Source organism: Plectropomus leopardus, chromosome 22, assembly GCF_008729295.1.
Source record: "Plectropomus leopardus isolate mb chromosome 22, YSFRI_Pleo_2.0, whole genome shotgun sequence".
NCBI classification, from domain to species: domain Eukaryota; kingdom Metazoa; phylum Chordata; class Actinopteri; order Perciformes; family Serranidae; genus Plectropomus; species Plectropomus leopardus.
This window is the reverse complement of record NC_056484.1, coordinates 905,609-931,870: the sequence shown is the minus strand read 5'-3', so window position 1 is coordinate 931,870 and position 26,262 is coordinate 905,609. Positions and strand designations below refer to the sequence as shown.

The following is a 26,262-nucleotide window of genomic DNA, read 5'->3' as shown; positions in this document are numbered from 1 at the left end:
ATATATATATATATATACATATATATATATATATACATACTTTTTTAATTTCTATTTTTTTTTTAACAAATTCCTAATGGAGTGACGAAACAGATCTGCAGTGTTTGGAAGCCACTGCTGAGTTCTGTGTGTGAAAGCTGAATCAGTTTGGTGACCTACATGGAATAAATTGTGTAAAAAAATTTTTCACTCAGTGATATTCTGTCAGTCGTGACTAATTTCCCGTCTTATCTGCACGCTTTTAACTAGTAGAAGCTGGTGTGAAACCTTTGGTGGTAAATTAATACTGATAGTGGATTTAGTGAAGTGACACCCTGAGCCGCCGTGCACGCTGGGGGTCGTAGAGGAAAACACTAAGCTGGGAGATATCCCGGCTAATACACAGGCACCGCAGCGGCTGAATCACAACACCAAATCACGTCGCCGACGCCAGGCTGAGGGCCAACTCCTCAACAGCCGTGGCACCCAGAGGACGCCGCAGGAACTCACATCCATTACGCTCGCAGCCCCATCAAAGGGACTCTGGGACTCGGATGCCAAATCTGCTCCAGATGCTCACTGTTGGATTTCACTAAGATGCACTGCAGGGCAAAGTGTCATCAGGGCCGATGTCTGCGATACGGGCAACAAAGCCGCCACCGGTCCGCCCGCTTCACACTGAGCTGATTTGTGCCATAAACACAACGGAGAGGACAACAAAGCAGATGTAAACAATGGAGCGCCCGGCTCGTTTCTGGACAAATAAATACAAAACGAAAGGAGCAGATGAGCAAAGCTGGAGGCAGAAGGTCCAAACATATGCACCTGCAGCTACTGGAGGGAAGAGTTAGAGGCTGAAGCCTGACAGAGCGCCGGCTCACCTGTGGATCCGCCGGATTAACCAAATGATCTAAATTAACATGACTGAAAGCTGTAGCTGGTAGCTTTTATAGCTTTTATTTGAACTTTAACAACAACAAACAACTCAGCTGTCAATCACGGCTCGTGAACTGCGGTCAAACTGTCAAACTAGACAGCGCGGATCAAATATTAATCAACATTTTGTCACTGCAGTTTGCTCCAGCCGTTTGTTTGGACTCGGCTCTTTCCGACATGCTTTATTCGCATTCCAAAGTCATCAAATACTTCCTCATTTGCAGGGCTTTTGGCGCCAAATGCCACCTTTTGTGGCAGCAGGGTATGCCACTGGATGGCGTCGGCTGAGAACCTTGCCATACAGAAGCGTTAGTGGTGTTATTATACGCCTGAATGTCACCTGTCGGGTCTGCGTGACACGCTGCCGGATGGCGTGATATAAGGAGCACGAAGCTTCCCTTTAGATTGGGCAGGAGGGGCGATGGATGGATCCAACAAACCGCGGACACTGATGATTTTGCTTTCCATCTGAATGTGATGTTTTGTCATTTCCATTTACCTCTTCTCCCTAAAATCCTAGAAAATGTCCTGAAATCTTCAGTGTCCCAAAACTCTGGAAACTTGCTAAAATCCCAGAAATGTGATGCGATGCAGTAACAGCTCTTGTAGCTCCGCTGCATCGTGAGGGAACCAGTTCCCACTGATGAGCACAAAGCCATAGCAGCATGTGACCGAGAAAAGACTAAACAGTGTTTTCATTGCAGTTTTGCTATTTTTTTTTGCTAAATATGCCTTTTTCCAGTTGCCTGAAATACCATCTAATGGGAGATTAAAAACTTTTGTATCCATTAATCAGAGTTTTTTCAAAGTGTTTCCATTAGATGTATTTTGGGGGAGAAAACAAGCAGCTGTACAGTCTCAGATCGATGCTTTGCTTAAGGTCAGGCCATCGCTTAGAAAGCACAGGTTTCCGTCGCTCCTGATGATGCATCGGGAATCTCAGGGCTTCGTATTTGTCCTCCGTATTTCATCAAAGACTCTTTTCTCCGTCCTTCCTCCTCTTCGGTCTTGTTTTTAAATTTCCCCGTGGCTGTCCGGTAATAATGTCCAAAGTGTCACGAGTCGGTGCTGCCGCTCGTCTGCTGTTTGACAGTAATGAAACAGCAGCTGCTGTAAATGTTCAGAGTCCCACCTCTGCGTCCGGCCTAAATCTCCTCCTGCTGGTTTTCGCCTGACTGTGCAGGTTTGCGTGCTGACTGAGAATGACCCACAACTGCGGTGATTCAGCCTCACTCTGCAGGGATTACACACAGATTAAAGAAGAGGCGAAAACGCTCTCTCCCTTCTTCCCTTTTTACTTCCTCCTCTGCGACTGTGTGTGTGCACGTGCGTTCAGGTGCACGTTCGGTTTCCGTGTGTGGTGGAGTGATTGCGTGAGTAAGCAACTCAGTGCAGGCGAGGGTAATCCGGGGCTAAATTTGGACCGAAAAAATATTTTCTTTTAGTAGCCTGATAATCAGACTGTTCATTTTCTCACATGATGTTGAGTTCAGTAACCGGTTTTCTGTTTTAGCATTTAAAATATGATTTTATCAGACCAGTCCCAAGAAGAAAATGTTGGCATTGTACATCTGCAAGTCACAGATATGTTACATTTGTACATATTTTATTTTAATTTATTTCAAATTGATTTGATTTTGTTTTGTTTTGTTATATTTTATTTCATTTTATTTTATTTTATTCTGTTTTATATTATTTTATTTTATTTTAATTTTAGTTTAGTTTAGTTTAGTTTAGTTTAGTTACTTCAAAATACACACAAGATTCACCATATTATCAACATATCACAAATCATCAACATGCCAGAAATGAGTTTAAAAAAACCCACAGAGACAAAGACACTTACTAATTACTGAATTACTGTGTGTTTTTTGTGTATCAAATCAGTGTTTCTAAAGCACCTCAGTACATGAGCTGGGAGGTAGAGGGCGTGTCACCTAGGCAACATACAACAAATATGGTTGTTTTAACCCTTTAAAACCTGGACCAATTGTCTTGATTTTTAATCAAAAACACAAGAAAAAAGGTTAAAAAAATAATAATAATAATAATGATTCTTTGTGTGATGTGGTGAGTGAGTGAGGAAGCATGAGCAGTAAATAAATACTTTTCTTTAGTGAATGAGTGAGTCAGCAACTGTTGAGATTACTCAAGGATTAATGAAGAGGCAGCCGCTCTCTCCACCACCTCTCAATCTTCAGTGTGTGTGTGTGTGTGTGTGTGTGTGTGTGTGTGTGTGCGCGTGTGTACATGTGTGCGCACACTTCCTCGAGGCTCAAGTCATCAGCGCTGAAACAAATCCAAAAGCATTCTTTCCCTCCGCGCTCGGATGTTCGGTCCTTAACATTCACTCAGCGTCTGCCAGTGTCGACAGGTGATGCCAAGCAGATGAATAGAGAAAATGCTCTTTGTTGCTCCTCATGCTCACCGCCCCTCCTCCTCTCTCTCTTTTTCTCTCTCTCTCCGCAGGCTGCTGTTTTGTCACGTTTTACACAAGGAAAGCTGCCCTTGAAGCCCAGAATGCACTGCATAACATAAAGACCTTAACAGGGGTGAGTGTGTTTCCTGGTTTCTCCTCTGCCTACTTTCTCCTCTAATCACACACTTCCAGCAGCAGCCTGAGGCGACCCACCCCAACCTGTGTGTGTGTGTGCGTGCGTGTGTGTGTGTGTGCTGCCACAGAGCATTTGTGAGCATGTGAGTGACCGAGTGACTCAAAGTGTGAGCAGGTGAGCAGTTGACTGTCAGAGTTGATAAGTGAAGAGAGAATTCGCTGTGGATTTGTTTTAGCGTTTTTTTTCACTGAAAACACGATTTCAGTGATGGCTGAATTTAGCTGCTTCAGCTTCAGAGTCTCTGTGATGTGCACGCAGACTGGCTGTCGCGCTGTCATGTTGGATGCTTTTTTTTTTTAAATGCCTGTAAGTTTTGCAATTGTTATTTTCTAAAATATGTTCATGCCTCCGCACGTTATGTTGTCACATTGATGGTCATGATCATTCTTGTGAATGTGATATCTTAAAAACACCTTGAGAGAAGTTTTTCAAATTTGGCACAAACGTCCACTTGGACTCAACAGTGAACTGCGTTGATGTTGGTGGTCAAAGGTTAAGGTCAGAGTGACCTTGACCTTTGTCTGTTTCTCGTGAATGATATCTCCAGAACACATTTAGGGATTTTATTTTATTTTTTTAATGTGACATAACTTGGATTGAAGAATACACTGATTAGAATTTGGTGATCAAAGGTCAAGGTCAGTGTGACCTCAGAAAAAAAACTCATGAAATCATACCGTAATTATGACAAAACTTTGCACTAATGTTTAATCAGATGGAAGTATGAAGTGATGATGTTTTATATCCAAAAGGTCAAAAGTCAGTTTCACTGTGACATCATAATGTTCTGCAGAAACACTTCTGGCCGAAATCTCCTAAAATCTTAGAAAACACCCAAAATCCAACAAATATCCTAGATTAGAAATGCCCTAAAATCCCATGAATTTCCCAAACCCTACCACTGTCCTAAAATCCTAAAACATCCTAAAATCCCCAAAATCTTACAAACATCCTAAAAACCCAGAAATGTCCTTTAATCCTTTAAATTTAAGACACAATGTAAAACTCTAGAAATGCCCTGAAATCTGTCCCAAAATCCTAGAAACATCCTAAAATCTGAGAAGCGTTGCAAAATCCGAGAAACATTCCTAAATTCTAGAAACATGCATGGGGCTGCTTCGATTGGCCCCTGGCCTCATTTTTCAAAAGTGGCCCCCAAAGCAGAGCAGGTTGAGTATTCCTGATTCCTGATTCCTGATTTCTTCGCAGCAGCATCCATATTTGACGTCTGTTGTCATGGCTACATATGAGGACTGACGCTGATGTAAACTGTAACCTGATTGGTTGACAAACAGCTGTGAGGTAAAACATTCTGATGAGCTCAGAAACATCTTAGATTCGGCTGTTTTTCTGTTGCATCTCGTTTCTGCAGATCTTGAGACGTTAGCTCGAGTATAAAGGTGTGTGTTGGCGCCTTTCTTTATCTCCGTCTGCTGCGTCCTCCGCTCTCATTCCCTCCTGCGGCCCAGGAGAGCGATAGAGGAAGTGGGCCGGAGCTCGCTCTCGCTCTTTTAGCCCTGGGTGGATATTTAGCGGCCCCCAGATCCCCTCAGCCGGGGCTCTTGGCTGCTTCCCGCCTCTCCTCTTGGCTGCGCCGGCTAACTGGAACCTCATCAGTGGAGCGCCTGCACTCGCTCGCTTCTGTCGGTTGGATCAGCGCACGGCCCTCCTGGGCAGGACGGGGCGGATACCGCGAATCCCGCGGGGAGCCGTACGCCGGATTTGTGCTCGGGTTCCCGATTCGGAGTCAAGCTTGTTGTTTTGCACGGAGTCAGCGTGTTAATTGCTGGTGGAATAAGTCTGTTAAATGTGCTCGGTTCTCCTGCGCAGGGAGAGTTAGTCACTTATCCCTTGTTGGAGGTGTGAAACGGCCCCGGGGAGGACACAGACGGCAGCAGTTTCAGGATTACAGCAACATGAAATCGCCTTCTTCTACACCGTAACACCCTCCCTCTGCTCTGTCTGGTCATCCCTCCTCCCCGCCGCTCCTCTCTCCTGCGGCACCGCGATCTGCCTCCTCCGTTTGGGCCTTTTTGAAGTCAGATACAAACACATTTCGATTGTCGCTCGCAAAGGCGTTAGTTTGGTTTCAGAGGGGGACAGATGAACCCTTTGAAGCCTGAGCAGATTTCTTTGAAAATGATGGGAGGGCAACGACCAATTTGACAAAAAAATTGACCCAAAAATTAGCAAGAATTTAGTAAAAAATGTAACAAAAAATTACCCTAAAAAAGCAACAAAAAAAAGAAAAAGTAAACAAAAAAAAGTGACCTAAAGACAGTGCTAAAAAAAATAATCTGTCCCAGTCCATTTTATCTTTTCTTTTTTTTTGCAATTTGCAAGTTGTAGTGCATTCATGCCAAGTCGCTCATTATGTTTTTCCCCAGTATGTTAAAGAAATCAAATCAATTTTCTCAGGTTTCAAAGGTTAAATTATTGTGAAAGTCGCCTGATGTCGATCCAGATTTAAAATGGTGAAAGTCAAGGGATCTTCAACCTTTAACAGATCAAATTAAACATTAAATTTAAACAGTTTTTCACCCCTGAGTAATGTCTTCATATCTTCCTCACAGACCCAACAGTCTGTTTATAGTCTGAATGAAAAGACCGGAGGTTGTGCTGAAAGCCAAAATATAATTTTCAGAAAACTGAAACTACAAAGTAACAAGCTGCAGGTCCCTGGCTGTGAGATGAAACGTTTAACTGGGAGCACTGGAGATTCTGGTCTCCAGTAAACTCATTTTTGTTCTTGGCAGTGCAGGAAAGCTTCTGCCAGCAGGGAAAATTAAAACCGTCCATCGAAGCCCAGACGACATCCATCAACAGCACAATATGGACGTAATTAAACCCGCATCATATTCATCACGCCAGAGCTGGACGACGCTGACCGTCCGACATCCGAGTTTAATAAACGTCCAGTATTGACACGCGGATGTGCTTTAAATCTAATATAAAGGGGACGATAAATACACACGGGTCTCTGCAAAACACTCACTCATCAGACGGATCATTACGGATTTTTAAAAAAATATTTTAATAGTGTTTGTAAACTGGCTGCAGCTATGGGCGGATCGTGAGACAATGGGCCCCCGGGCACCGACATGCAAAAGGCCCCACAACCTCTCCTGCACAGGAGCCAAAAACACACACTTTGTGGTGGTTGTGCCTCTTATGTGGTAGTTTTGTCTCTATTTGAGGTTATGTTGTGTCTCTTTGAGGTTATTTTGTGTCTCTTTGAGGTTATTTTGTGTCTCTTTGAGGTTATTTTGTGTCTCTTTGAGGTCATTTTGTGTCTTTGAGGTTATGTTGTGTCTCTTTGAGGTTATGTTGTGTCTCTTTGAGGTCATTTTGTGTCTTTGAGGTTATGCTATGTCTCTTTAAGGTCATTTTCTGTCTCTTTGAGGTTATTTTGTGTCTCTGTAGTCATTTTTTATCAGTTCGAGGTCATTTTTTTGTCTTTTCTGCTCATTTTGTGTTCATTTTGTGCCTAATTTGGTCATTTATGTCTCTTTGTAATGCATTTTGTATCAGTTTGAAGTCATTTTGTTTCTCTTTATGATAATTTTTGTCTTTTTTGGTAGTGTTGTGTGTATTTTCAGTCATTCTGTACCGGGTCGAGGTTTATTTTTTGTCATTTTGAGTCTCCTCCTGGTTGGTGGATGCTTCTTCAAGTGACATTTTGTCGGTAAAGGCCAGGGGGCCCCTGACACTTTGGCCCCCTGAGCCTGTGCCCGGTAGGCCCGCTCAGTAATCCAGCCGTGGCTCCACCTCTGCTAAAAATAGAAATGCTGGAAAAAGGTGAGGGGAAGAAGTCAGCCAGAGAGCGAGAGAAACAGATGATGAGGACGGCGAATTAATTGCTGAGCGAGGCGAGTCAAGACAAAAGGGAGAGCTGACGGAGAGAGGAGAAATTGAATGGGGGGTGAGCGCGGCGATGGCGAGATGGACAGGAAAAAGGTGGAGTAGAGCACTCCAGCACGCTCGAGGGCAAAGCAATAAACGGGCCGCAGTTAAAAACCAATACCTGCTTATTAACTCCCCCACTCTCCTGGCTTGTAAAAAGCCGGCAGAACAATGTTTGTATTGGCACTGTTCCCCGCCCTCGCTCTGCCTCTCCCTCCAAAACGCCGCCCTAACAGGAGAGATGCAATCAGAGTGGAAAGCCGGACGGGCGCCAAATTGGAGGAAAGGGCACCGGTACTGGCAGCGCCAGCCGGCAGCCATGTTGTTTTAGGGCAGGAGCAGTTGAACGGCTGCCATGTTTTTAGGAGGGAATGAAGGGACGGCGTCTGTGGTTAATGTGATGCAGGAGCGTTTCTAGGATTTGAGGACGTTTGGGGCTCAGCACGGACCTCTGTTGGGGTCCAAGCTCTGTTTTTATGCTATTTATACACTTGGCACCTGATACACCCTGATTTTTCTAACTTTAACTATGAATTGCAATCCTAAACCTTTTAATATTTGACAGAAATTATACTTTACACCTGCTATCATTAAAATGTAATCACTAGAGTCTGAAAAATAATACGTATTTTTGTTGAAAGTGGTAAAATCTAACATTCGGTACATTTAGTCTGGTACAAGTTTGTGTGGAATGACAGCTAATTAGATCCAGCATTTTTTATATTATTAGGGACTGTTTGTTATTTATGAGGGGGGGGGGGGGTGTTGCAGAAAGTGGGAGGCATGTCAAACAATTCTTGTTTCTTCAAAGTCATGTTGTGTCTCTTTGAGGTCATTTTAGCTCTCTTTTTTTAGTCCCTATGTGCCTCTTTGAGGTAATGTTATATCTCTCTGGAGTCATTTTGTGTCTTTTTGGTCATTTAGTGTGTATTTGAAGTCATTTTGTCCCTTATTTGGTCATATTTTGGTGTCTTTGTAGTCATTTTGTGTGTCTTTTGAGTGATTTTGTATCTTTTTTGGTCACTTTGCTTGGCTTTGTAGTCGTTTTTTAAATATTATTTCTAAATATAGTTTATTTGTTCTGTAGATGGCTACTGTGGACAGCTAGTCAGTGGCTTCATATTGACACTGGGGACCCGAGTCTACAGGGGCTCGTGTAAAGGAAGGAGATCAGTCTGTGGTGGTCTGAGTTCTCGGCAGGATGTTAGATTAGCGTTGATAAATTTGGCGCTCTGGTTGCTGTCCGTGGTGCTGATCAAAGGGAGGGATGCTCTTCACTTCAATAATTAGGGGAGCTGTTTTGACGTGCGCCGTTTGGTAGTGTTGCAGCTCAGGATGTCTTCATTCAGTACGACTTGTTCTCTGCACATTTAACAACAAAGCTTTTCTGAATTTTGAAATTCAGCCCAGTTTAAGAGTTACCTGCATGTCTTTTCACCTGCAAATCACCAAACCGCCACTCTGTCTGTGCCGAGCCGTTATCAGCTGCTGCAGCAGTAAACTTCAGCACAGGAGAAAAAGCTGCATCAACAAGCTGCCACTCCATCAACTAATTCCTGTCATCTCGATGAAATCCTCACGCTCCAAAGGAATTCAGATTCATTTTTTATAATTAATTATTATAATTTTAAAAAAAATCTTTTAAAAATTTTGGTGTTCCAAGGGTGCAGGTCCACCACAATAAAAATCCCCAAAAGTTAGTGATTGACAATAGCCAGAAACTGTAAAAACAGAAGTTATCATTTGATTTTCAAATTTCTGACCGTCTTTGAACACATCGTATGGGACCAACATTTTATGCATCTTCCCCCAGTCCATCGACCCCCCCTTCGATAAATGAAACTGTCCTTCAGGCCTATTCTTACTTTTGAAACTATATATATATATATATATATATATATATATATATATATATATACACATATATATGTGTGTGTGTGTAAAACATTTAAAACATTTGAGGCAGTTTCGGACACCGAGGCCGTATAACACCACTACATTTCAACATTTCTGCTTCCAGAGTCCATAAATAAGTGTTCAGTTTTGAATATGCGCCCTCAGTAAAAACGAAGCGTCTCTACGAGCAGATCATCAATCAGCAGGTGGATCCGACTACAGAAAATAAAATGAACAATTTCAGCGGAAAACAAAAATAATGAGTCATCTGTACGACAGCGAGTCTTTGCAGTGAAGCAGGAGAACAACAGCTTTCACTGAAGTCGTTTCTAATGACCTGCTAATGAAGCTCTGGGGGGGTGGAGACTAAAAACTGTGTGTGTGTGTGTGTGTGTGTGTGTGTGTGTGTGTGTGTGTGTGTGTGTGTGTGTGTGTGTGTGTGTGTGTGTCTGCATGTGTTGCCTGGAGAGCCACGTGTTCATCTTTGCAGCTCTAACAGCACCAGCAAGGTCTCTTCTATTCACACAAACACACACATAAAAGCACACACACACACATAAATGCACACACACACACACACTAAACCCCCACTGTAACCCATCTATCGGCAAAAAACATGCCCTGTACCCCCGGAGCGATTTAAAGCCATAAGACGCGACCCCCGCTGCATGGACTGATCCACACATCCCGGCACGAGTCGGCAACACACACTGGCAGCGCACACACACACGTTTATGTGCACACCAGCATATGTCCCTTCACAGTCTGACTTTATTACATTACATTTTTTTCTCTCTCCACCCGGAGACACGCCCACCCTCCTCGACGCCGCCGCGCAGCAACAACACCACGCGGCGAGTTAAAGCCTGTCAGCCCGTCAGACAAGGTTGTTTGAGATTTTCCACTAAATTGAACTCTTTCATTAGCGGCTGACAGATGTCTAAATGCCCCGTGCCGCCCCCCCCCCCCCCCCCCCTCCACCTCCTCCTCCGTGCCCGCCGACAGGGGCCCCGGGGCCGCCGTTCTCCGTCTGAAGCCGAGCGGAGGAAGGAGGGGACAGAGATGGAAGGATGAAGGGAGGGAGGGAGCTAAATCTAGGACGTGTCCTCTGGAGCGCCCTCCAGCTTGGAGAACTCCACTCCTTTACTTCCTCCGCTCCCTCTCTCTGCACTCTGAGAAATAAAGGTTCCTAAAGGTTCATCTTGACGGGCTGAGGTTCCACCCAGAATCATCTGCTTCCAAAGAACCCTGTTTTGAACAAAGGGTTCTGTTAAGAACTAAAACCATGATTATTGGGAGGGAGATCATTGGCTAATGCAGTTCCCAATAGAACCTACTGGGTATTTTTTTAGATGAAACCCTTCAGATTCTAGAGGGTTCTGTAGAATCCCCTTGGTGGACTTTAGATTTAACCCTTGAGTTACTGAAGGGGATCCAGATGCAATCTTCTGGGTGGGTTCCAGACGAAACCCTTGGAATATAAAAGGATTTTCGGTCGAACCCTCTGGGTGGTTTCTAGGTGGAAAAGGTATTTCTAAGTTTTAGCGACTTCAGTAAACCAAGTTAATCTGACTTAACTTGATCATCACACAGAGGATTTAGCCGATGATGAAGTAAGATCTGCGAGTTCTGATTCTTTAGCAAGTTCCAGAAAACACAAGTTTGACTGACTAGTTTGCAGCAGCAGAATAAAAAGGTATGTGTGAGCTCAGAAAAGAGATAAAGTTAACATAAACTAAGACTGTCTGTTATACTTATTTTTCAAGGCGATCACTTTCAAATCAAGACTCACAGTTATATTGATTCACGATTTTCAAGGTGATTAGTTTCTTAGATTACTCAGATTTGTCAGATTTTAGAGTAAAGCTGGAGAACCGGATGTGGTGGTTCTAGTGAGCACCTTTATTTCTCAGAGTGTGCCTCTTGCCCCTCTCTCCGTCCCGATCTCTTTTGTCCCGTTGAATCTCTCTCTCCATCGTTCCCCGTCTCTCTTTCTCTTTGTGAAAAAGGATGAAAAGCTCTTTGATTCACAGTTTCTCTCAAGGATATTTCTCTCTGACAGTGAGGCTGAGGGGAGGGGAGGGGAGGAGGAGGGGAGGAGGATGGGGGGGTGACCGGGGTGTGAGGAGGGCGCCAGCGAGGGGGGGGGGGGCTTCAGACGCGATCAGTCGAGCCCCGTCCTCCATGTGGGCGGATCAGAGCGTTTGTCGAGCGCCAAGCTTGATAAGAAGCGTGGGGCTCATTAAAAGCTACTGTCGCACTGAGACCACACACACACACACACACACACACACACACACACACACACACACACACACACACACACACACACACACTCAGGTCCCCACCTCCCTTACCTTTCTGCTGGCGAGATAATTAGTGACGCTCGGCTGCCAGAATACAGGCGCGAGGTTGTGTGTGCTCGTGCGACCGGAGGCACATCAAAGGCCGCCATCAAAGCGAGTGTGATCTGGAGCAAGGTTAAGGTTTAAAAGGAGCAATTTATAATCCAAAGACAGAAGTCATTTAATCGGTCATTTATGATTTGGAGTCGGTGGACAGGGCCGCAGATAGAGCGCACACTGTAAGTGATAATGTGCATTATCATTTTCAATGATGTGAGAAATCTTATTCTTTCATGCAAAAGCCCCCGTGGTCTTCAGAGTCGGACCGCCGCCGCCTTTGAAGGGAACTCGTGAGCTCGCTCGAGAAATAATGGACTGTAAGACTGCGGCTGCTCTCTCACTGCAGGACTCAGAACTGTGACGCTGATAAGTGTTTTATTTGAACCTTGACATTCATAGACCTAATGTGTCCAAAATCCTAGAACATCCTAAACTTCTGTAAATTTTGTGAAATCCTACAAATGTCTTAAAATCCTGGCGGTTATTACAGTTTTAGACTTGCAACAAAAACACTGCCATACAAATATATTACAACTACATCCCCGAACACAGTTTAGTTTGACCAGTTTTTAAATGTTTGTCTTAAATAATAATAATAATAATAATAAATAATAATAATAATAATAATAACAATAATAATAATAATAATAACAATAATAAAGTTTATTTGTATCGCACCTTTCATACAACAAATGCAGCCAAACGTGTTTTAGTGGAATTAAAGTAAATTAAAGATGTTTCTATGAACGTAGCTGAGGAGTGTTTTGTGTTATCACTGATGATCACCGTCTGGAGGTCATGTGTGTGCTGTGGCGCCTTTGTGGTTGAGCGTGAATGCTACACACCTACGTGTGTGTGTGTGTGTGTGGTGTGTGTGTGTGTGTGTGTGTGTGTGTGTGTGTGTGTGTGTGTGTGTGTGTGTGTGTGTGTCTCTGTCTCGTACGGTCTCGGTCACTGATATTGAATCCCGACTGCGAGGGCCATCTGCCTGACTTTGACCCAGCAGCTCACCGTCACACCTTCAGAAGAGAGGGAGGAGAAAGTGTGTGTGGTCACCGTCTGCATGCGTGCGTGTGTGTGTGTGTGTGTGTGTGTGTGTGTGTGTGTGAGTGTGACAGACAGAGAGAGAGAGGGCGGTGTTTGGTGCTATACAGTATGTGCACTCCCCAGTTTTTGGCACACACACTCTGGTCATGTGAAGTTTGCTGTTGCTTTGAAGGTGCCAACTGCTGGCAAAGGGCGCGCACACACACACACACATACGCACTCACACACTCACACACTCCTTACATGACACACACTCATCCTATTCTCAGCGTGAACCTTAAGTTAGTCCTCTGGCTCCAGGAGAAGTCAACCTCTGAACTTTAAAGCATGCGGGCATTTCTGGAGACGTTGGCGGGCGGAGGCGCAGGGGAGGAGGCGGTGGGGGGTGGAGGCGGTCGGGGGTTAACCTGAACCTGGGAGCAGTTAACATTTCGGAAGTGTCGAGTTTCCTGGACTCGATGCACGAGGAAAGACCGTTTAACGTGGAACCTTAAAGCTCAGAGGTCGCCTGATTGTCAGACATGTTGTCTGTAAAGTCTCTGTACGTGATGAGGACACAAAGAGGGGACGCTACGCTCAGGGGCCACTTTTCTAAAATAACAGGAGGCCAGGGGCCAGTCACAAGAGCCCCATACACATTTAGGATTTCAGGACATTTGGACATTTAGAGGAATTTAGGACATCTCTCAGATTTTAGGACATTAGGGTCTTTTTTATAACAAGCTCTATTTTGCTGCTGTTTTATGCACTCTGGCACCTTATGGAGACTAAAAGTCCAAAAACAATTCCCAGAGTGAATCAATGTATTTTTATTGTGAGTTAGAAAACGGTCGGGGGGCCACCTGGAACCCTATCCAAGGCCAGATTTGGCCCGGGGGCTGTAAGTTGAGCGCCACTTCTATAAAGATTTAAAACGTTGAAAGCTAAAGAGGGGGGAGAGCGGGTGTCAGCTCGTCTGGCAGATAGACACCTCGTCTCAGCCAGGAAGGACGGCTGATTAAAGAGACTGTCCCATAACTGGAAGGTCATAAAATCCATCCTGGCTGCCCCCGCTGCACTCTGATCCCTCTGCCGTGATGTGGACCTTATGTCTCCGCTCATCTGGCTTTTCACTCAGATAAATACCCTCTGGTGATTAAATAAGCTAGTCTTGCATAGCGACAATTTTGACTTGTCATACTCGCAGACAAATTAAAGCTCGATTACTCAGTATTTTCATATTAATAGCGGCTCAGATGACTGTGTGAAAGTCAGTGACAATCCCACAGAGCAACCAGCAACTCTGTTAGTCTGCTGGAGCTCATTGCTGCGGTTCAACAGCAGATTTACTGTCTCATTCACAAAATGAACTGGCCACAGCTCAATAATTCATGCACTAACTATGACAACAACTCACACAAATGTCTTAAAAGTTGGCACAAACGTCCGCTGGGACTCAGCAATGAGGTGATTTGATTTTGGTGGTTGGAAGTCAAAGGTTTCTACGAATTTGACACAAACGCTCACAAAAACTCGGTGATGAGCTGAGATTTTGGTGGTCAAAGGTCAACGTCAGTGCGACCGTGCATTCATTTCATTCTCATGAATGTGAATCTTTAGATCACCTGCAGCGACTTTCCCCAAATTTTTCCCAATTTTTTTTTTTCATTCAGTCAGCATGTTAGCAGTAAACGGGCAGTGTGTTTCTTTGTGAAATTAAAAAAATAAAAAAGTTTTGTTTTTTAAAAAACAAGGAAATTACATCGATATACCACTTAAAAATGTCATAATTTGTAATGTATTTTTAAATATGTAATCATGATAATTAGAAATAGTGCTTTTGTCTCTTTTTCCCTATAAATTTTTCCCTTGCTTTTTAAAAAATAAAAAAATCTTAATGTGATAATTTCTTGCAGTTGTGAAGCATGTCTAGCTGCTAAGTGCTTATTGCTTTTTTCCATGTTTATGAAAGAAATCACACCAATTAAAAAATTTTAAATCATTTTCTAACATGATTTTGAATATGTATGTTTTCCGTAACTTCTGTTTGTTTTCTTATAAATTTTCCCTAGCTTTTTAAAAATAATTTTATATATCTAATAATTTCTTAAGTCGTGGAACATTTTTTGCCAAGTTGCTTATGGCCTTTTATTTCCATGTTTATGAAAGAAATTGCACCATTTTTCTCAAAGTTTTAAGTTTAAATACTTGTGAAAATCATCTGAAAGCAGCACAAGAAGAGTTTGTGAGCCAAGTTTACACAGACATTGATGTGATTTTTAGCAGTGCATGGAAGCATAAATCTGTGAAACTTTAATTCTGGTTCTTTAATTTGGCTTTAGAGACGAAAAGATCAGTCTAATCAACTTTACACAGCACTTACAGATGGTGAAGCTTTACTCAGTGCTAGCAAATGGCCAAAAATTAATGAGAAATAATAAATAAGTGACTATAATGGATGTTTTTTGGCCTCCTCAGTGAGCGAGACACAAGCAAACACCTGAGGAACACTTTAAAATGTCCCAGTATATCACGTATGACTCACTAATGATGAAGACATTATGAAGACGGGAGGAAGAGCTCCACTTCAGACCAACTTCAACAAACAAAATGAGAATTTCCCCCCCGTGTAAGATGAATGAAGTCATTAAGTCAAATTTGATTCAGACACGAATAAGCAAACAATCATGCGGGCCGTGTAGCTGCCGCTCGGCAAACTATAAATCCAGATAAATTAAACAATTTCATAGCAGGCTAATAAATGCAACACATTGCTTTGCAGTAATTGTAGAGCAGCAAAAAAAGAGGAGCAGTTATTACCGTCAACGCGGTTCTTAAACAGTGGGACAACATGGTGGCTTAGCAACTCATTGTTCAGGAATAAGTGGCGACTTTCAGTTTGCACATTAATATGTAAATTAAATGTTAATCGATTTTCAAAGGTGTGTATTTATCGTGTGTTATACAGCGCTGCCCAGCGTGACTCAGTCAATCAGAGCTGAACTCTGCAGTTTGTGACGAGACAATTCAAGTGCTCCCAAAAAAAACAAAAAAAAAAGAGATTGAACATAAACGGTGACACTTTGCTTCAAGTGTACTGCGGACGCTCTACAGGCCGATGATGAGGCCGTAACAGCTCAAAGTTTTAATAATCAAACATCAATAAATTACAGTGGATTTAACTTTGTGTCAGTAACTGTACGGCTGTCATGTGAAGTATTCTGCTTTTTTGTCAATCATCTTCTGATTGATGGTTTAGAGCCGAGATAGTCGAGGAAGGAAGGAAAATAAGGAAGAGAGAAGTCAGCATAGTTTAAAAAATAGGCCATAATCTTGGTTATTAATTGGAAACACAGCTTTTGCTCAAGAGGGAGAAAGCCTACAACTACCAGAATGCACTGCGCCACAATAGACCAATAAATACTCCCGCAGGTGGGTGCTGTTAAACAAAGTTGAAACAAAGGTACAAAGTGCTTTACAATTTTAATCCCAGAATACAAGAAATTCAGGATTTAATCAAAATACATCAAGCAATTTCAAGAGAGATGATGATATAAGATGAGATAATCCCCGCCTGTGCCGAGGACGCAAAACATGGTTTTAAAAATCTTCTATAGTTTCTTGGTCTTACCCTGTCGGACTACATAAAAAACTTATAAAATAAACTCAGGAGCAGACCTTAAATTACAAGTTTGGGTGGATACTCTTTGTTGACAAAATATACAGCCTGTATTTGGAGAAAAAGCCTCAGAGCTGGCGAAACTCCTCCCAGTGATGCATTTTTCATCATTTAAGGGGAGGAGGGATATCCAGTCACTGCTTAGGTGGAAGAAAGTTTACCACAGATCATCTATCCACATTATTTAGACTCAAAGCTGGTTTAAATGTCCCTTTAAAGATGAAACACGCATATTTAAAGCTCGGATGCCTGCTGAGCTAATCGCTGTCTGCTGGTCAGCCGAGTCCGCTCAGCCTCTTTAAAAACCTCTTGTCCGAGGTCTAACCTTTCAGCTTGTTGCATAATATCCTCCAGGCTATAACACATGAATGTTTGATGACACACGGCTTAGTACATGATAAATTTAATATCCTACACCGCCGCGTTTCTGCCGTTTTCCACCGTAGCACCACCCACATCTGCTTCCCGGCTCCTTGGGCGGCGTTCGGGTTTCTCAGGAAAACTCAAAGAGGCTGCGGAGTGAATCAGCCGGTCGAGCAGTCGGTGGGAGTCGCCTCGTCTCCTGTTCTCCTCAAGTGCTGCGTGGAGAGCTGTTGTGATAGAGCGGCGATATGTGTAATAGGCTCGCACCTGAGCAAACAGCACACGGCGACTGACAGGCTGCGGACGTGGAGCGCTCCTCCCCGCGCCGCACTGCCGTCAAGCACCCGGCTGAAAACACACGCTCGTGCACACTGGACGGCCTGTTCAGGTATCAGTCAGCTGATCAACGAGGCCGCACTTTCATACGTCCCGCCTGCTCCGCCTGCTGCGATGGATCCTTTGTGATCATACTCAGGAGTTATTCTGGAGCTGATGGATGCGGTTCGGATCAGATTCGCTCCGGCTCAGGTGCTGGCTGACAGCGTCTGCTGGTCTAAATGCAGTTTGCAGAAAACTTTTACGTCTTCTAAAAAGAAATGGCAAAAAGTAAATCAGTGCAACTCAACAAAGTTAAAAACTAATTTAAAGACCTAAACAGTAAATGGGGATTATATTTTGTAATTCAGAGACATTATTTGGCAGTAAAACAAAATCAGGCTTTGAGTGATAATGACAATTATAATAACATTAATAATAATCTTTACTTGTGTACCAGCTCTCATGCAAAAATGGAGCTCAAAATGGTTTACATTTAAAAGTGCTAAAACTAAAACCTCCCTCTCTCTCTCTCATCATCATCAGTCGTTTTTTGGATTTTTAAGACATTTTTAGGCTTCCAGGACTTTTCTTGAATTTTAGAGCATTTTTTGTTTTTTGTTTTGTGTTTGTGTTTTTTTTTTTTTAGGGCATTTTTATGATTTCAGGAAGTTTCTTTGATTTCAGGACATGTCTTTAGATGTGCTCATATTGTAGGACATTATCTAGGACTTTAGGACATTAGGGTCTGAGCTCGGACCTCTGTCGGGGGTGTGGGGGATCCTCCACTGACTTTTTTTTGATCAACGAGCTCTATTTTGATGCTGTTTTATGCTCTCTGACACCTTAGAGACTAAAAGTACAAAAACTATTCACAGTGAATCATTTTATTTTTATTGTTAGTTAGAAAATGATTGTGAGGGCCAGATTTGGCCCACGAGCCGTGAGTTGAATATCACTGCTGTAGACTCTTGAATGTCGATACAATTAAAACTTCAGGAGTGTTTCTCCTCTCCAACGTCTCACAACAACAACACACACACACACACACACTTGACACATGACAAACACTCCCTCTGCCTCAGCACATCACTCTGACAAACACCTCCACACAGATAAAGTCTGACTTTAATTCTCGCTCTCCGAACAGCAAACAAACCACTATAAATCAAATTGTCCTTTACAATATCCCTCGTCTTAGCGGCGCTTAGCGCACAGTTAGCCTACATTATCCCCACTTCATTTAGCTCGGTAAACAATTAACCCAACGCGCGTGTGTGTGAGCAGAATGATTGAGGGATTTGGCATTAGCTATGCTGCGTCGCGTCTCCACACTAACTACTCTAAGTGTTTAACATAGTTAGCCCGCATTTAAAGCTCCCCCTTTTTCTCCCTCCCTCCCGCCCGCCGCAGAATCAATATGCTTAAACGCCGCCACCAACTCGGAGAGAAAAGAGGGGTGAGGGGAGTTAATTTGAAACAAGCGATTAATATTTCTTTCGTTAAATAAGAGCACGCGCGCGCACACTCGGATGGTCGGCGCATCGATGAGGTTTGCCTTCCTTCAGCCGTGTTTGCGATAGCATTTGGGTTTCACTACAGCAATTACAGCCTTTAATTGAATTGATTTCGATAATGAGCCTCTGTAATGACACCGCTGTGGGAATGGGTTTGTGTGTGTGTGTGTGTGTGTGTGTGTGTGTGTGAACAAGTCACTGTTGTTTTTCTGGACTTAAATGATCTGTGAGGAGGCGAGCATGATTTAACCCTTTAAAACGCGGAGCGGCACCATTTTCCTTGTGCTGTTTCCAGATGCTTTTACAATTTTTACATCTTTGAATCCAACATTGGAAACAAAAAGGAAATGAGCAACTTGGTAATTAATGTTCCCCAAATTCCAAGAAAATTGTAGATTTTGGGGGGAAAAAAATAAGGCTTGGGGAAAATTTAGGGAAAAGGGAAAAAAGTATAAAAATACACTATTTATAGTCATTATAATTCATTATAAATGCATAAATTATTTTGTAAGCACTTTTTCTATGTAATTTCTGTTGGGTTTTTTAGCCTAATTTTTTAAGAGTTGTTTGTAGTCTTCTGTCTTTCTTTCATTGCTAAATGCCTTCTTCCCCTGTTTTTGAAAGATGAAGATCAAGTTTTTTTCCTCTGGTTTGAAAGGATTAACTTGGGGGCCACTTTTGAAAAATGACAGAAGTCCAGGGGCCAGTTGCAGCTGCCTGCATGTTTAAAAGATTTCAGGACAATCCTTGGATTTTTCAGACATTTCTAGGATTTTAGGACTTTGCTATGTATAGGAGGTTTTTCAGGTTTTTGGACATATTTTGGATTTGAGGACATTTCTAAGACTTTAGGACACTTCAAGGATTTCAGGATATTTCTCAGATTAAAGGTAATTTCTAGGATTTTAGGAAATTTCTAGAATTTAATGATGTTTCGAGGATTTTAGGACATTTCTAGGATTTTAGGAATTTTCTCAGATTTTAGGACATTAGGGTCTTAGCTAGGACCTCTGTCGGGGGTGTGGGAGATCCTCTACTGGCACTTTTTTGATCAACAAGCTCTATTTTGATGCTGTTTTATGCTCTCTGACACCTTTTGGAAACTAAAAGTACAAAAACAATTCTCAGTGTGAATCACTTTATTTTTATGTGAATGATTGATGTTCTGGGGCCGCCCAGCGGTGTCCAGATTTGGCCTGCGGGCCATAAGTTGAATATCACTGGTTTACACGGTCACATGATGACCATTTCGATGAAAGATTGACCAACGTGGCGGAGCAGAGAGGAGGAAACATTAGCTCTCACATAGGGTGTCGGACGTAAACATGGAGATCAAGCCGCCGCCTGACGGGACAGATACGTTTGTAAAGCTAAATGCCAGCGCAGCATCGCGCCGGCTGCACACACGGCTTTACGTGGCGGAGTTTTTGGTTCTCTGTGCTTTTTTATGAGGCTGAGCGCGGCGAGGACTCAGGAGTTTTGCCTGGCTCCTGCTGAGCGCATAATGAATGGCAGACTGCGGCTGCGGGCCTGCCAGGCAAGAAGAAACAGCACTGTGGAATTGTGGGATGGCGGAGGAGAGCCTTGCTGTTGTGAGTCTCGGCGGGAGCTCTCCGAGATCAAACATGTCGACAGCGCCGCCGCCCGCCGGGCATTCGGGGTAGACAGACCTGAGGAGGAGACGCCCAAAAAGCAGACAGAGCTTTTGTACCTGAGTGTGTGTGCTGTTTATGTTTGTGTACGTGTGTGTGTGTGTGTGTGTGTGTGTGTGTGTGTGTGTGTGTGTGCACGTGGTAGCTTTTGGCTGTGTTTTCCAGGAGTGAATGACGGCAGCGCGGCGGATTCTGTCATGGCTTTTGTTTTGTTTTTGCTTTTGTTTTTTTGTTTTTTTGCCTTTAGAGGACAGACTTTGAAAAGGATTAACGAGAAGTGACTTGATGTGACTTCTAGGTTCGCTTTGACACGATTTTCCTCCTTTTGATGTGACTTCACACACACACACACACACACACACACACACACACACACACACACAAACACCTCGTCCATGTCCCGGCATCTGTCCTTGTGTTGGTGATACTGTACTGAGACTGCAGCCTGGAGGGTTCGCCACCATTCCTGTCTGTCCAGTGTCTTTGACCCTCTTCCCTCCTTCTGTCTCCTCTTCTCTCTTGGACCTTTTTTCTTTCTGATCCTTTTGTCTTTTTCTCACCATGTCTCTGTCACCGTCTTATTTCTTTCTTTGTTACTCTCCTTTTACTTTAGACTTTCTGTCTGTCTTGCTTCCTTGTCTTCATATCCTCGTTTTTTTCTCCTTTTGTCTTTCTGTCTTTTTGAGGCTGATGCACACAGCAAAGTACAAGCGAAAACCATTCAACCGTCGCTGAATTTCATTTAAATTTCATTTTTACTTTCTCGTTTAATTCTCTCTTTGTTTCCGGCTGTAGTTTTTTCTTAGCCCTTTTCTCCCTGCTTCCTGTCCTCCTGTATACAGACATGAAAAGGAGACAAACCGTCCAATAATCACACAGTCAATTTGTGGTTTCTTTACCATTTTTGTCTTTTCTTTCCTTCTGCAGTTTAGCTTTCTGTTTTTCTTCCTTTTCCTTTGGATAGACATTTGTAAAATATGCACATTTTTCTTTCTTTTACATTTTTTCTATTGGTTTCATTTTATTCTTCTTTCTTATTCCTTTTACTTTCTTCTTGCAAATTTCATTTCAGTCTTTCTAGTTTTCCATATATTTCTGCTGGAAATGCATCACAGGTCAGCCGTTAGTAAATTTACACTATTTTCTTTCAGTATACCATCAACCCAATTACCAGAATAAATGTTGGCATCGTACGTTGCTATAAGTCAAGGATGTTACATTGCTTTGTTTGTATCAGATATGTTAAAACTTTACATTTGTTTATGCTTCACTTTTGAATTTTATGTTGTGACAACACTGCGGTTGGAAACTTGGTTAGAAAAACACCATCTGTTTGCTCAAAATACCTGCTTTTGTCACTAAAAGTACAGCTAGTAATGACCCAAACTCTCGTTACAAAATACTCACTTTTGTCGACACAAACAAGGGTAGAGGTAACTTAAACTTTTGTTAAAAGTATTGTCTCTTGATACGAACACAAACTCCTTTTTAAAAGACTGCTCGCTTTTACCGCAACAAACACAGCTAAAAATAACCCAAAGTTTGATTAGAAAACACCCACTTTTGTTGCTTCAAACACGTCCTGACGTGTCCCAGTCTCTCATCAAAAAGTTCACTTGTTGTTGCTATAAATACAGCTACAAATGTCCATTACTGTTTTATAAAAAGCTAAAGTTTTATTCTGCAGATTGTGCTGGTACCATGATAGGATGTTTGCATTTTTGCAATGATTTCTTCTTTTTTTTGGGTTATATTTTGGAGTGAGTCCATACAGTGTGCAATCTTAAGTGCAGTTGTTCATTCAGTCCAGTAAATACCTGCTGTTGTCACCACAATAAGAGCGAGAAATGACCCAGACTTTTGGTAAAAAGTATTCGCTTTTGTTGCAATAAACACATGTAGAAATGACCCAAACGCTCTTTAAAACTATTTGCTTTTTTCGCAACAAACACGACAGGGGATGACCCAGACTTTTGTCAGAAATATTCTCTTGTCTCTTTAAACACAGCTAGAAATGACCCAAAGTCTCGTCAAAAGCTACTCGCTTTGTCATATCAAACATGGCTAGAAATGACCCACAGTTTTGTTAAGAAATACCCACTTTTGTCACTTCAAACACGGCCTGACACGTCCCAATTTCTCATTAAAACACTCACTAGTTGTTGCTATAAACACAGCTACAAATGTCTGTTACTCTCATACAAAAAGCCAACATTTTATTCTGGTATTTTTGCATTGCTGCAATGATGGGAGTGTTTGTCTCTTTCTTCTTTTTTTGGTTATATTTTGAAGTTTATCTGTACATTCTGCAGTTTTCAGTTGCATTTTTTCTTCGTTTCATCCCCCTCCATCATCGACTGCCCCCATCAGGCCGGTTTGGGAACTATTTAACGGGCAGACTATATATGTGTGTGTGCGTGCGAGCGTGCGTGTGTGTGCGTGTGTGTGTGTGTGTGTGTCTAGGACAGGTCTGTGAGACAGGAAAAAAAGCAGAGTGAGGATGATAAGGAAGAGAGCAAGAGGGAGAGAGTTGGGATAAAGGTGTGTGATAGAATTGGAAGATCAAAGCCTTCTGTCACAGCGTGACTGAGCCCAGGGGCGTTATGGGTAAGACAGGGCGCGCACACACACTCGTACGGACACCGACACACACACACACACACACCCACACTCTCTGCTGGTATTTGACTCTGAGTGTGATTGATACTGGGCTAGATTTGGAGAATCACTGTCATTCGTCTCTCCGCAGATCAAACAGCCACATAATCTCCCATAAAGGAAAGAGAGATGGAGGGAATAAAAAAGGGACAGAGGAGGAGAGAGTGAAGGAGGGGGGGAGACAGGGAGAGAGAGAGAGAGAGGTGACAAAGCCTTCTCATCTTGTGAAGTGTTTTCTTGTTTTTCCATAAAAGAAGACCCGCCACCTTAAAAACACATCCATCATTCAGCTCCATTAAACTGCATCTTGGGCACATCAGAGAGATACCGAGTATCTGAAAAGACAAGTGTAAATGCAGCATTTAGACCCCATTTACACCTGGCATAAACACGCAATCTGTATCTTATCTCCGAGTGAGGAAAAATGCAAATAAATGTAATTTGTAAATGTACTTAGAAGCAAACAAAATGCGTCCGCGCCAGCCGGACCACATCTTAACCCTCTGAAACCTGCATCAGCATCACTTTTCTGTGTTCAGACGCCTTTTCCGAGCATTTAACAATGTTGAAACCCGAGCAAATTGGTTTGATTTCTTTCAAAAAACAAGAAGACTCTGCCAGAGTTGTCCCTTGTTACCGATTCTTTTTGTGCTATTGGTGGACGGGATCTGAAGGTGCACAGGAGGGAAGAGGCCAGAGTCTGCGCAGTAACAATATCCGAGGTGGCGGAGTTGCCGCCAAAACACCCATCTGACCGATCGTGAGAAGCACCATTGAAAGCGAGCACACGGGTTGGCTGTCACAGCTGTCAATCATGGCGGAAAATCTCCTTTTTGTATAATTTAATAACTCATTAAAGCCAAACTTATCATGAAAACAAAAACTCAAACAAAATCAGGGTGATGAGAACTGCCGTCAGTGACAGAAACCGTCTTTGGGAAAGATTTATTTGGCGTGTACTTTGAGATTTTAGCTTGGCCTGTTTATTTAAATGGAGGGGCGGGCTTTATGACCTATACGGCAGACAGACACCAGGGGGCGATCCAGACTGAAGAGCCTCACTTTGGGGAAGCTGCCATGTCGTCCATCTTTACATACAGTCTATGTTTTCACCTGTCAGCTCTCAGATACGTCCTTTTGCTTGTGAGTCGTTTTTCTGAACAAAGCGAGGTAAAGCGCCTCAAGGTCTGATAAAGTTTTAATTGATGAAACAGACGTTCCAGTCATGAAGGCTTGTGATTCAATAGTTCAAACTACGCCGGTAAATCGCCTTAAACCATTTTGAAATGAACTCTGAATTATCCACGCACTGTGTTTTCTATAATTTATCCTAATCTATGAAAATTTCACAGAAAGGAAAACACCTCTCGTTACATTGCCAGTTATAGTTTGTGAGATCGGAAGTGATGTTTTTCGCTGTTTCAACACCTGAAATATTGAGTGTGAGCGCTGTGCAGCGTCTGTGTTCGTGTGTGTCTGTGTGCAGCGTTTTAATATATTTTGTCCTTCTCTTGTGTCTCCGCAGATGCACCACCCCATTCAGATGAAACCTGCAGACAGTGAGAAATCTAACGGTGAGTGGCCGCCCACACACACACACACCGACAGTCGCATCAATATCACACACACATGCATCAATAGCCTTTTTGAATTTGCTTGGTAATAGCCGTCTCAGCGGCGTGTTTGCTCGCTGGCTGACGGGCAGACGGGACGAGACACAGGGGGAAAAGACTGAGCGAGAGACATAGGGAGAAGCAGAGGAAGAGGGGAAGAGAGACAGAGAGAGAGAGTAAGAGGGGGAAATGCTGATATATATAAATATATTCTTATATGTGTGATGAATTATTAAGGTGCTTCAGAAGGAGGTCAGTGAAAGTTGAATCGTTTTGGCCTCGCGGTGAACCAGCCTCTCTCCCCTGTGGCTGCTCGCTCATACAAACATGCTGTACACACACTCCTCGCGATGTGCACGTACACACACACACACACAATCGCTTTTATGCATATATCTCACACAAGCACTGTCACCCACCCCGTCCTCACATCACCCCGTTTCCAAACTACATATTGCAGATCCAGCTCTGAATTGATTTCCTATAGCGAGCCTCCGTTCCCTCTCAACCTAACGAGGGAGCTGTTGGACGATATGCACCACGGGAAGCATCGGGGTGTCTTTAAAGGGACGGTTCACCCCAAAATCTAAAACTACACGTTTCTTCTTACCTGAGGTGTTGTTGAACAATCTTTTAGTATCCATAAGGTGCCAGAGTGCATAAAATAGCATCAAAATAGAGCTTATTGATCAAAGGATCCCCCACACCCCTGACAGAGACAAGACACACTAATGTCCTAAAATCCTGGAAATGTCCTAAAATTCAAAACATGTCCTGAAATCCGAAATATCCCTACAATCCTAGAAATGTCCTAAAATCCTATAAAAGTCCTTAAATCGGAGAAACGTCCTGAAATCCTTGAAACATCTTTAAATCCAAAATATGTCTTAAAACTTAGAATGTCCTAAAATCCTATAAAAGTCCTAAAATCAGAGAAAAGTCCTAAAATCCTTACAAATGCCCTAAAATCCTCAGAAAATCCATAAATCCCAGCAATCAGAGAAGCATCCTAAAATACTAAAATGTCCTAAAATTGATTTGATTACAATCACTTATAAAATAATAGTTATTTTCACTTTTTAGTTGATGTCTCGAAATGAAGTAAATACAACAGAATTGTAAGTAAACCTCACAAATAATATAACAAGTAAGAATAGTTATTTTTACTTACTTTTGCAAGTCAGTTGGTTTCCCACGTTTTTTTAAAGTGAGATCAGCTTGTCATATTTTACAGTGTGCGCAGGATTGATCAGTCATGTTGTCTCTCTGTTATAACGTCCATCTCTTTCTCTTCTTCCGTCTCCTCCTCTGACTAAACTAATCCACCTCTGAGCAGCTATTCGTCACTGTTACAGCGACTCTAACACTGGGTTTATTAAAGGTCATTACCATTAAGTGGATGGATACGTTACGTACGGTCTGCTCCATATTTCACCATTCTGGCAGCGAGCAGCGGCTGCTTTATTAAGTTCCGCCATCGTTACCCCGACGGTTATGTCTGATAAAGTCGTATTTCGCCATATTTCAGCGGAGCGGGTGATGGCTTTTATAAGGATTTCCTCCCCTGGCTTGCTGGATACTGTGGTTTTATTGGATCCCCCGCAGTGGACAGTGATGTAGCAGGTGGCTTTATGATGCCACTCCATCGTCTGCGTGTCAGCACACGGACTCCTCCGTGATGTAAAGTTATGGCAAATCTGCTGCT

General features: G+C 42.8%; 1 protein-coding gene across 5 annotated transcripts in view; it reads left to right on the top strand.

The window, feature by feature from the left end:
• The window catches only part of celf2 (cugbp, Elav-like family member 2), a 277,136-nt gene that overhangs the window by 193,939 nt on the left and 56,935 nt on the right, over window positions 1–26,262 (top strand). For all 5 annotated transcript variants that reach the window (XM_042511588.1, XM_042511585.1, XM_042511584.1 and 2 more), the window contains 2 exons: window positions 3,385–3,467; window positions 24,470–24,518. In XM_042511588.1, the coding sequence (XP_042367522.1) occupies window positions 3,385–3,467; window positions 24,470–24,518 (132 nt within the window). The remainder of the gene's footprint in view (window positions 1–3,384; window positions 3,468–24,469; window positions 24,519–26,262) is intronic.